We start from the raw sequence: 11,479 nt of genomic DNA, 5'->3' as shown, positions 1-11,479 counted from the left end.
ATACAAAAAAAGGTCATTTAACATTTTGGACACAAATACTAGGTCATCCGTATAAATTTCCTGACATAAAAGGGTGTTTATTACCAAATACCCAAATCAACCCCCTATCTAAAGGCATTTATGCCCCTCATTCCCTCGATTGGTCAACTCTTTATTATTCTTATTGTCCTTTATTTATCACTAAACCAGTTCATGATAGTTATATTCATTCTTGTTTTATAAAAGATTAGAACGTTTAATTACTATCTCAAATTTATTGCACTAGATGGGAAAGAAATAGTCCAACTTGGTATTCGAAAAAGATATAGAGTTGAAACGGTCAATTTTCGTATTGCTCATATGGTAAGCAAGAGGGTAGTTTTCTTCACAACAAATTTCATGAATTGCTAAACTAACAGTCAAAAGGCTCTGCCATTGCCTAATTACTACGGTAAGCATTAGACATACAAATTTATCACATAAATTACACTTCCCAACTTCAAAATGGAAAAGGTAAAATTAAAACTTTATTTGATAAATCATTTATAATTTAACAAAAAAAAAAAAAAAAAAAAACGTTTCCTCCCTCAGAATTTTTTTAGTGCGTCTTTCAGACACCATGAAATGACCATCCAACCGTGAAACAGAGGAGATGCATAATGGACAAGAAGAATTTTAATATTTTATGCACTCCATATGCAATTAGTGGGACGAGAAGGATATTCATGGTTGATCTATACGCCTTCCCCTGCTTCAACATGGCCTGCCAAAAAAAATGTGGGGTTCCATTTTTAGTCATCTATAAGCAACTCCATATATTTGAGGATTTATGAAGGCGGCATTAGAGAAGGAAGCCATGTTTAGATCAACATTTGAAAACCCTGCTTCTAATATATTCTGCCCTGTCCTGCGTGTAAGGTGACATCCATCAGAAACGATCTGCTGTAGAGGATCAAGCAGATCCTGTATAAACCGAAGCCCGGTTCCTTCTGCATCGATACAAAGACAACAAAAATGATCGAAAAACTTATACCCATGGAGGAAGCTTATTTATATAAGTGGTTTCGTCAAACCGATGAGTTGGTGAGATTCAGTATAATACCTTTTGCAGCAACATGTTCGACAAATATGTATAGTCCACCAGGTCTAAGAACCCTCTTCACCTCTGCACACCATCAAAGGAAACCCACCTTTTGTTAAGGAATTCATATAGTTACAAGTTTGGGAAATACAGACTAAGATTAAGTGCATATTTGAAATCACTTTGAAGTGTTTAGAAAAGTGTTTACAAGTACAAGAAAAAGTGTTTTAAGCACTTAGAAAACCATTTTAAACAAGCCAGTTTTCCATACTTCCAATAGTAGTCCCATACAATAATTTATTTGGTATATCTGACAGCCTACAAGTAAAAGAGGATGAGAACTAGACAAATTTAGTAGCTTAATTTAATTTGCTTTCATCTGTCATTATTCAGAGGACAAGACTGACAAGACTAATTTGTTTTTCACTGCGTAAGCCCACACTTCCAACTTATCATTATGTGAAGGAAATGACTTCAACTACTATATATTCGATAGAGATTCTTCTGTCTATAATGCCAATGCTGTGGGTGAAAAAAAACCTAAGTTAATTCATATACGTCTATTATCAAATATATGGTTTTTCTTGAATGGTAAATGAAGTATACATTATGCCATGTTACGCTATCACCAATCGAGAAATGGATAGACTGCCAAACAACAGAAGCAAAGTCACTTCTCAGGTTAATGGAAGCTTAGGATATTCTAACCAAAGTTCAACAAAGTCAGCACAAAGTCTCTATCCGAAGTTTCTGAGTTTGGGAAATGCTGCTTATCTAACTAATGGATGTCAAACTCATTACCCAATTACAGTACAATGAAATGAAGGTATTTTACCCTTTAGAGTCATGTCAACATTCGTCACAGAACACAAGACAAGTGTTCCAACGACAGCATCAACAGAAGCATCAGGTAATGGTATAGCCTCACCAGCCTAGTAAAATATCAAAGAATGAATAAAGTCAAATATCAAAGAATGAATAAGTCCAAAAATATATATAACCTTGAAATCACAACCAACTCTATCTAAGCATTATATAATTAGAAAAACATTGTGTTTGGAGGTAGTTTTCAACTAATTAGAACACATAATCCCATAAACATTTAAAAACAGTTCTTTTAAATGCTTTAGAGAAAAGATATAACGTGTTTAGAACTCAAGGACACAGATGTACAACCTATAGGATAGATTCTGTTCAAGTAAGGTCGTAACATATAAGGTGTTTAAATTAAACTAAGTTGAAGTAACTAAAGAAAAATTGGCTTAGTTACGTATTCATATATCAATTGTCACCAACTTCTAATTCTTAAGATGCACCTGTTTAAGATGAAGATTTTAGTTCGGCATTCAATATCTCAGAAACACTAACATTTCTTATCAATCAAAATAGGTAAAAAGGCAGAAAACTTCACTGATAAGATAGTGGAAGTGATCCTATCCATCAGACTTGTCTAACCAATCATGTTAAATAGAAATCCCTTTCTACCAGCAGCTTGGGATGCTTCGTGGTTCAAATTTACCTAAATTAAAAGTGCTTTCCCATTCAATGACAAAGACAAGGACATGAAGGAACAGCATCAATTTTATATAATTACATCCCCATACAATAATTCTATGAAGTTCAATAACGAACACCAGAGTTCAATAAAGTGTCATACTGCTTGTTTAAACTCAAAATTCTCAGGTGGCAAACCAGCATTCTGCGCTGCTTCCCGAGCATATTTTTCCATTTTTTGATTTGGATCCACACCATAAACCTCCATACCTTCATTCCCAGCGTAATACTTAAGGTTAGGACCTGCACCAATTCCAATCTCCATGACTTTCTGGGCCTTCCCTCTTAAATTGGCAAACATCTGGGACTTGTAATCTGCAATCTGAACAAACAAAGAAGACAGCAAAAACATAGAAACAATGTTAACTAACAGTTCACAAATTGCAGTAAAGAGTAACGTAAGTTAGCTCCAACCTCCGCTTCATACGATTTCATGCCATTAGCCAGAACTGACGCATAAAAATCCTCGTACCAATCTGGCTTAGGAGGATGAACCCTGTTCAAAATAGCCTATACACAAAAACTAATTAATTTAATCACGTGGATTGTGGAGGAAATTTCGTCAAGTAACATGGGGTTATTGATTTAGGGAGAAAATCCCATCAGTCTGGTTCGACAGAAGATACTCACAGCATAATCAGAGGATGAATTAGAAGAGGCCATTGAAGGACATAGAGGAAACAGAGATGTGGCTGCTGCTGCTTCAATGAAACGCCTCCTTCCGCATTGGTAAGAATGGTTGTGGCAAAACAATGGTGGGAACGGTGGCGGTTCCGGACTGCGTTGGTGCGCGCAGTTGGAGGATGTTGATCTAGGTTTGGCTTGTTGAGAAGCATGGCTTGTGGGGAAAATGGCTGAACATGGAGAAGCAGCATGAAGGATCATGTTGCTTGAATTTGTTGTTTTATCATTTTTGGTGGCTGAAATCGTGTAGAGATATTTGTCGTTGTTTTGTAGAAAAGGTTAGAATGTTTAATTATTTGATTAGCAGAGTAGTTTTCTTCAAATTTTGGCTATATATGAAGCAGTTATTGATGATATTATTTTGGACAATTATCTATTTATATTTCTAAACTTTGAAAATTGTATCAATTTAAATCCTAAACTTAGGATTATATCAATTTAAACCTTAAAATTTAGAGTTGTATCAATTTAAATAAAACCTATATATATATATATCAATTTAAACCCTAAAATTTCATAAGTAAATCCAAATAAAACATAATGGAATGTTTAAATTGATACAATTATGAAAAATCAAGATTTAAATTGTTAAATTTATAAAAGTTCAAAGTTTAAATTGAATAATTAAAAAAAAAAAAAAACAGATAGATCGCACAAGAAATTCAGAATGAGAAAATCCGGTGGGTATAAATTCTGCCTTATAACAAGAAGGTATATTTCTGTGTAACATATGTATTGAATGCACTTGGGCTAGCAAGAGCCAACCGTAAGACTGTAAATAATTCTCGAACGCAATCTAAGGATTGAATCATAACTTTTAAAGTATGGAAGCATTACATCGTCCCACATTAAATGATCAATCATAACAAGTGAAGCTTAAAATTCAGCATCTTTCACTTATTGGCATCATTCAAGGACTTCAGAATGCTGCTCGGTCTAAGTGGATCAAGTCCTTTCGTCCAGATAGCTATTCCTTGCACACTTTATCCTCAGAAACATGGTCATTGCAGCCACTTTCTAAGGTGGATTGCTGGTCCTCTGCAGCGGGGTCGATATTGCCATCACTCCCTGTCAAGTACAAGAAAATGAAGCGAAACATTTATCATTCCCTGTTGTAAATCGGAAGCAATGGCAGTAAAAAGGAGAATCTGTGGTTCATACCTTCACCATCATCGGCAGGAGCATAAGCCGAGCGCCTTGAACGGACTTGCTGATGTGGGGTTGGCTGATTATTACAAAATGGAAATCAAAACATCAGGCAAGTATAACAAACAGTGTAATCACGGCATACGAACACAGTTAACAACACACATTTAATGTAAAATTATGCTTTTCTTCTATTCCTTTTTTTCAATGATAAAATGCACCGGCAAAAGAAGATTGTATCTGCCCAGGGACAGGGTAACAAGTCCCAAAGACAATTTGGAGCAAACCACAGCAATTTTAAACAACGGCGTAATTAATAAGCTGTAGGTAATAACTTCTAACCAAATTACATTTTCAACCATATGAGATTCCAGGTGATCTTTCAGATCACATACAGGAAAGATAGTTTGCAAGAGGAGAGATACAGTTTGGAAGACATAATCCAGCTCTGGCAATTAGTGAGAGTATAATAGTTATTATCTTGCTAAAGTTTAAGTTGTTTTTCGGGAAGACCAATCAACGTCACATTAAAAAATTTGGTTAATGTTTAGCGAGTGGGTGGATATAACTGATGGTTAACAGCTACTAAACTATTACTAAAGAGCAAAAGTTTAAGATATACATTTAAAAATTGAAGTATAATGAACAGACAAAGATACCCCACTATTATTAAAACATCACGCACCTGCAACTTTGGCCTGAGTGCTTTAAGTGGCCCTTTAGGTTTTTGAGCTCCTCCTTGCTGTTAGACAAGACAATCGCATCAAACTTGGGACATCCAATCAACACCAAAATTTTGTAGTCCAGATATTTATATTTTAGTATCCAATGAGCAGTTAAAAATCCCATTAAAATCTATATGGTTACCTTCCCTAATGCCCAATCAGCAGAATCGAAAAAGGCACGTTCATGGTCCTAGACAAAATGAACATTTGCAGTTGTCACCATAGAGGACTTGAATGAAACTAATATCCCAAGAGGGTAACTGAAAGATTAATATTACTTTTGATATCAAAGGAGGCTTCTTTGGCACTATTCCTCCGTACTTCTTCTTGATGATCTCCTCCTGTTAAAAACCATCATTAGACTGTTAGCAAATAAATTATGACAAACCTTAGTGACACCGCATAGCCCACAGTTTGAAGGAAAGTTGAGACAAATTCCTGCGCTTACACACATGCAGTTAAAAATTGAAAACGGGAACCAAGACAGGAAAAGAAAAAAATTTAATCTTGCCATTGCCTCATCAAGGATATATTGATTTGTCTTTTTCCCTTTTTATGGTCAGCTTTACTCAAAGACAAGTAAAAGCTGCTTACGAATCCAAATCTTGGCATAAAAAACAGAGATTTTCCTGTCTAAGTATTTTCATAAAAGTTTCCTTCTAAGGACCTTGATGACACTAAGAAAACAGGAAATAACAAACATTACATTTCAAGAAGAGAATTCTAAAATTCTTCAAACACAGAGTCACTCAAGAAGAGCAAACCATAAATACAGAAACAGAACTAAACCTCTTGATGCTGTGAAGGCATAGGATTTTCCTCTTTCTCATCTGGACCTGGTATTTGTTCCTCAGATTTCTCACAATGATCTTGATTCTGAGGGGGATTATCGTCAATTACTTTCTCCTTTACATCCTCGATGGCTTTTTCTGACATTGTTCCTCTTCGTTACAAAAACTATAGGTGAAAGTGAACGGTATATAACTGCAAGTAATAAAATAAGTCAAAAAGGTTGCTAAAAAATCACTTCCCTGCAATCACGGACTAAAAGAAAGACACCTCCCAAATACGGTAATAACATTTCCAAGTAAAGTGCCCTTTAACAGAGGGCAGTTCCAATGAAAATGCTGTCATTTCTAGAAAATTTAACTGAAGCACTTCCCAGATATACATTCAGGTCAAAATCAATTCAAATAATACGATTTCCCAGTAGCCGAAATGATGTAATTGGTCCAGATGCCGGACACTACAGAGAAGTATGATAAAGTCGCTGATTTCAACCAAATACGGAACCGAGGAGAAAACGACAAAGGGAAAGCTTCTTTCATATCATTATTGACCCAAAACAAAATACCTCAAATTGAAATAAATCTTATGAGTTATGACGCTCTGTCAATCGTACAGTTTCCTTTCCACAATCACCCTTAGCAAATTTGTCAATTCTGATTTCCACAATCATCCATAGGAAATTTAATCACATAATTAATAAAATCCAAAAAAAGAAGTCTGAATTCAAAACATTCCCGATTCACCCCATTACCCTTGCCCCCAAGTGTAAACAAAAACTAATCCAATTCATTAATGGAGCTAAATCTAAACCAATACGAACTTCACCAGCAAGAAAAAATGATCATACTTAACATACAAATGAACTTCCACAGATAATGAAGCGAATGAACATTGCCAATTCAAGAAAAATCAAACGAAGAACATAACTGGCTTCTGAGTCATGTAATTGACGATTGTTGTTCTATTTCAGGATCCAAAAACCGGGAAGAAGGCTTAGATGAGTGACTTACGTTACCGGAGAATCAGATCGCAATCGGAAATGATGAATATATTAGAAGCGGAGGATCCGAGGACGGATCAAAAGCAAATCCGGTGTAAACTGATTTGTTGTCTCTCTTCTGCCTAAAAATCCACAGTCCGATTGAACAGTGTTTGTATGCACCAACCAAAGAAAGCCTAGAAGTTACGCGAGTTGCATGAGATCAGAGCGCGTGGTTGGTGGCGATGCTTCTTGGGCCGAACGATCTGGGCCGCTCGTCCAATGTGATTTTGAGCTTTTTGAATATTGGGCCCAGATTGGTTCTATGAGGAACACTCCCAAGTCCCAACTTTTACCGATAGGAAGGATTGGAGCATACGACAGATTTTAGGGTTTGGTTTTAAAAACTGATAAAACCAGTAAATAATATGATTTATGAAAATTCATATGACAAGCATATAACTGTGAATGTTTAAATCCCTATTTTTCCTTTGTCTAGTTCGTAGAAATTCCTATTTTATCTTTGTCTAGTTCGTAGTTTCTGTTATTGATGAAACTTGACGGAGTTCTGTATAGGATAGTTGCCGATATCTTAGTTTTCCACTTTTCTTTTAATCGATTCATTTAAAAAACTAAAAATAACCGTCCTCAAAATAACCACCCTTCCTAATTTTTTAGTTAACATTTTAATGCAAATTTTATTATTAATTTAGATTATGTGTAACCACTTTCGAATTAATCTCATTTGAATTAAATATCCTTATTCTCTAACAAATTTATATTTTAAATATTCATATATTATCAAATTTCATTTATCTAATCAAATTTAAAATTTATGCAAATGTTTGAATTGTTTTTCATCATTTTATAGATGATCTTAATAAATTAATCGAATATTTTTCTATATTTTTTAAGGTTTAAATTGTTTTGTATATGTTATTAGATTCAATTGTACATATTTCATATTTAGTCACTATTTTAGTTGACATTTTGATAATACCTAATTTATCCTTAGTTGATTCATATATCTGAAATATTAAATACAGTGTAAGTGTAGGGTTTTATTAATAACTAAAATATAAATACAGTGTAAGTGGAGAGCTCGATTAATAATCATGATATAAATACAATGTAATTGGAGAGCTTTATTAATAACCAAAATAATCATATTATAATCTAACAGATCCAATTTCAAAACTGAAAATGAGCAGCATTCCATAATTTTCGCCCTCTTTTGGAATTTGAATTTATTTTTATATTCGAATTAGATTTTGATAATTACGTCACGATTTAAAATAAATCAATCTCTTTCTTATTTTTCTCCCCTAATTGATTCAAATTAGCTATATGTTTTTATTTGATTTAACCATTTTTCGAAAATATTCAGAATTAATCAATCTTTAATTTATTTATCACCATTTTGATTTTAATTTATAATATATTTTTATATTTTATATTATTTTATTTATTTTTTTATCATTTTAAATTCGGGTTAAAAGTTTTTATCCTAATGATTTTACTTAATATTTTATAAATATTATCATCTAACGAACTGTATATTTCATTTAAATTTTATCATTTGTTGTATTTTTGTAATCACTTTTTATTCATTATCATCTTATTATATTATTATACCATTAATTTATTTTTTTGACAAATAAATAAGTATTCACTTTTGCAATTTTACTCTTTTTGCTATGCCTCTACAATGAGTTAGACTTCTTTCGTAGGTTTTGTGGTTGATGGAGTTATGGAGTTATAAATATAGTAATGATAAATAAACGAATTCCCTCCCGATTTTTCTCTCTCGAAATATATTTGAATTTAGATTTTATCTAACTACTTATCGGATTAATCACAACAAACAAAAATTTCCTGATTTTTCTCTTCAATATATATTTTATTATCAAATTCGATTTTATCCAACTAACTTTCGATTTGTTTAAATGTTTTTTTACAAATTCAACTGTATCTAAATATTTTTTTCATTATTTTATACATATTGTTATCAAATTAATTTAATCTTTTTTTCCATATTTTTTATGTTTTCAATTTTTCATATAGAAACACAACTTTCGATTTGTTTAAATGTTTTTTTACAAATTCAATTGTACCTAAATATTTTTTTCATTATTTTATACATATTGTTATCAAATTAATTTAATCTTTTTTTCCATATTTTTTATGTTTTCAATTTTACATATAGAAACACGAGGCTTGACGTACTTAAAAAAAAATATAAATGGGAATTGAACTTTAAAGGTTAGAAACATATGCGTGTATATATATATATATATATTGTCCAGTTTATTATTAATATTAATATTATTATAATCATCATCATCATCATTAAAATAAGATAGCAAAAACTCTAAGTCTCTTCTTCATCTTTTTTCACTCTGTTGCCCCCAAAATCTCTTTTTCTCCTTCTCAATCTCATATATGATATGTTGGTTTAGCAACCATTTCTTGAATTTCATCGTCTTGGCTAGCTTTTGACGACCATCATCGCCAAGTCACCGACCTTTTTCGCTCGCACACGTGTTTCCTGCTTTTGTTTCTACTTTGAACATCGTTTTCAACAATGACGTTATGGGATTGATAATGTTTAAAGTTGGCTTCTTACAACTGGTCTGATGTCAAACGCAATCATATTTCTAATAATCACATCGTTCTGAAGTTGCAATTTCTTCAAATACACTTGTCAACAACAACTTCACTAGTACAATCAACTTTGCTCTTTCGCCACCGTTGTAGACATCCATAAGTTTCTAATGACCCTACCGCCTGGTCATCATCTCTTGCATACACGTTCTATAGGCAGCTGGAAGCGTTAAGACCATATGGAGTGATTTTAATTTTTGCTTCTGGAATGTTTAGATACCGTATATTTGTGGTTCTAAAATATTTGGATAAAGTGTACTTGTGGTATTTGTGTTGTAAATTTGTTATTTCTACTGGGTAGCATTTTTAGTAGGAGTCTTCGTGGATTGGATTGAATTAGATTGAAAAACTTTTTAGATCCAGTCTTCGTGGATTGGATTGAATTAGATTGAAAAACTTTTTAGATCCAACTCAATTTTTGAGGCTTTAAATTTCTTCAACCTAAATAATACATTGAACCCAACCCAACAAACTATGAAATATTTGGGTTGAGTTGGTTCAAGTTACTTGGATCATTTATTTAAAATTTTGTTCTAAAAAAAGTAAAATATAAATATATAAAGATTCGATTTAATTATTTTCATATATTAAATTAAGATTAATAACTCAATTTCAATTTATATAACTCAATTTTCTTTTCAAATGGCTAAGAAACTATTTTTAAGAGATGTTGGAGAATAAAATATTCAAAAAGCAATAAAATTAAATAAAACTAAAATCAATATATATATAAAAGTATTATAAGTAACAAATAAAAAATTATATATTTTAAATTTAATAATAAATTCGGATTGGTTTTGATTATATTAGGTGAGTCAATGAGTCAATTCATACCATAAAATTTCGTTTATTTGAATTCAACTCAATCCAAATGAGTTAATAACCCGATCCCAAACCGTGATCGGTTTTTTCGGGTCGTCGGTTTTTTTTAACACCCCTAATTCTTAAGAATAATAATCAAATGTATAACAACATTTTAAAAAAATTTCAAATATCACAAAATCTATAGCAATAAACTTCTATCACTAATAAACTCTTACCAGCAATATTAAACTCCTGCCATCAATATGATTTGAAGTTTTCTTAAGTTCGAAAAGAACCAATTTTAAAATATATTATATAGATATCCTCGTTTTACTCATATGCGTACTCTCATATTTCTCTTAATTTTCCAATTCTTAACTTACACCAATTTTCTAAACAATCAAAATAAAAACCAAAATTTTAAGTTAAAACATAAAATACCACAAAATTCTAAAAGCAAAATCTCCATTTCAAACATACCAAAACAATAAATAGTCAAATTTAAAAAGTATCCGTCTAAAACGTGTTGGTTCTTAGGAATTTAATATTTAGTTTAATTCTTAGATAGGTTATCGAGCAAAAGAAGCTATCCGGACGTTTCAGATGCAATTCGCGCTTAAATGGAGTAATTAGCAAGCAACGAGAGGCAAAATGGTGAAGTCGAGCAAGGGGAGGCACAACATTGCTTAAACGCTACGACACTTGTGCCCCATGCTATTCACAGAGACAGTCTGCCAGGCAAGCGTTGCAGTGTTGTCCTGCGACGTCACAACGCTCTCCATTTGATACACGCACATGAAGAGGCACTCCTTCCAATTTGCTCTCCAAGGCGCTACATGAGGGGGCCTTCAACATCGCAGCATTTTGGTATGTTTTGGTTGTTGAGAAAATTGGTGTAAGTTAAAGTAATGAAAAATTAAAAGAAATATGAAAGTACGTATATGGAAAAAAAATGAGGATATCTATATAATTTATTTTAAAATTGGTTCTTTTCAAACATAAGAAAACTTCAAACAAATTGATCGGTAGGAGCATTTTTTTTTTATTTTTTAAAGTCATTTTTGTCACGAGAAA

General features: G+C 32.4%; 2 protein-coding genes across 3 annotated transcripts; both read right to left on the bottom strand.

The window, feature by feature from the left end:
* Window positions 1-463: 463 nt before the first annotated feature.
* LOC120082157 (methyltransferase-like protein 7A) lies at window positions 464-3,592 on the bottom strand. The gene is made up of 6 exons (XM_039037406.1): window positions 3,245-3,592; window positions 3,029-3,124; window positions 2,718-2,936; window positions 1,896-1,992; window positions 1,082-1,144; window positions 464-968 (listed from the first exon to the last, which is right to left on the bottom strand). The coding sequence occupies exons 1-6, from the start codon at window positions 3,497-3,499 to the stop codon at window positions 775-777; spliced, it is 924 nt and encodes a 307-aa protein (XP_038893334.1). The 5' UTR covers window positions 3,500-3,592; the 3' UTR covers window positions 464-774.
* Window positions 3,593-3,966: 374 nt separating this feature from the next.
* Window positions 3,967-7,126, bottom strand: LOC120081182. 2 transcript variants are annotated; one of them, XM_039035872.1, is made up of 7 exons: window positions 6,969-7,126; window positions 5,959-6,153; window positions 5,448-5,510; window positions 5,312-5,359; window positions 5,130-5,186; window positions 4,460-4,523; window positions 3,967-4,366 (listed from the first exon to the last, which is right to left on the bottom strand). In XM_039035872.1, the coding sequence occupies exons 2-7, from the start codon at window positions 6,103-6,105 to the stop codon at window positions 4,266-4,268; spliced, it is 480 nt and encodes a 159-aa protein (XP_038891800.1). In that variant the 5' UTR covers window positions 6,106-6,153; window positions 6,969-7,126; the 3' UTR covers window positions 3,967-4,265. The 2 variants fall into 2 exon arrangements, with proteins under 2 accessions (XP_038891800.1, XP_038891801.1); XM_039035873.1 differs by lacking the exon at window positions 6,969-7,126 and adding an exon at window positions 6,886-6,905.
* Between the last annotated feature and the right edge of the window lie 4,353 nt (window positions 7,127-11,479).

The sequence above is a fragment of the Benincasa hispida genome, chromosome 7 (assembly GCF_009727055.1).
Source record: "Benincasa hispida cultivar B227 chromosome 7, ASM972705v1, whole genome shotgun sequence".
NCBI classification, from domain to species: domain Eukaryota; kingdom Viridiplantae; phylum Streptophyta; class Magnoliopsida; order Cucurbitales; family Cucurbitaceae; genus Benincasa; species Benincasa hispida.
Note: the sequence above shows the minus strand (reverse complement) of the source record. Positions and strands in the feature narration are given on the sequence as shown.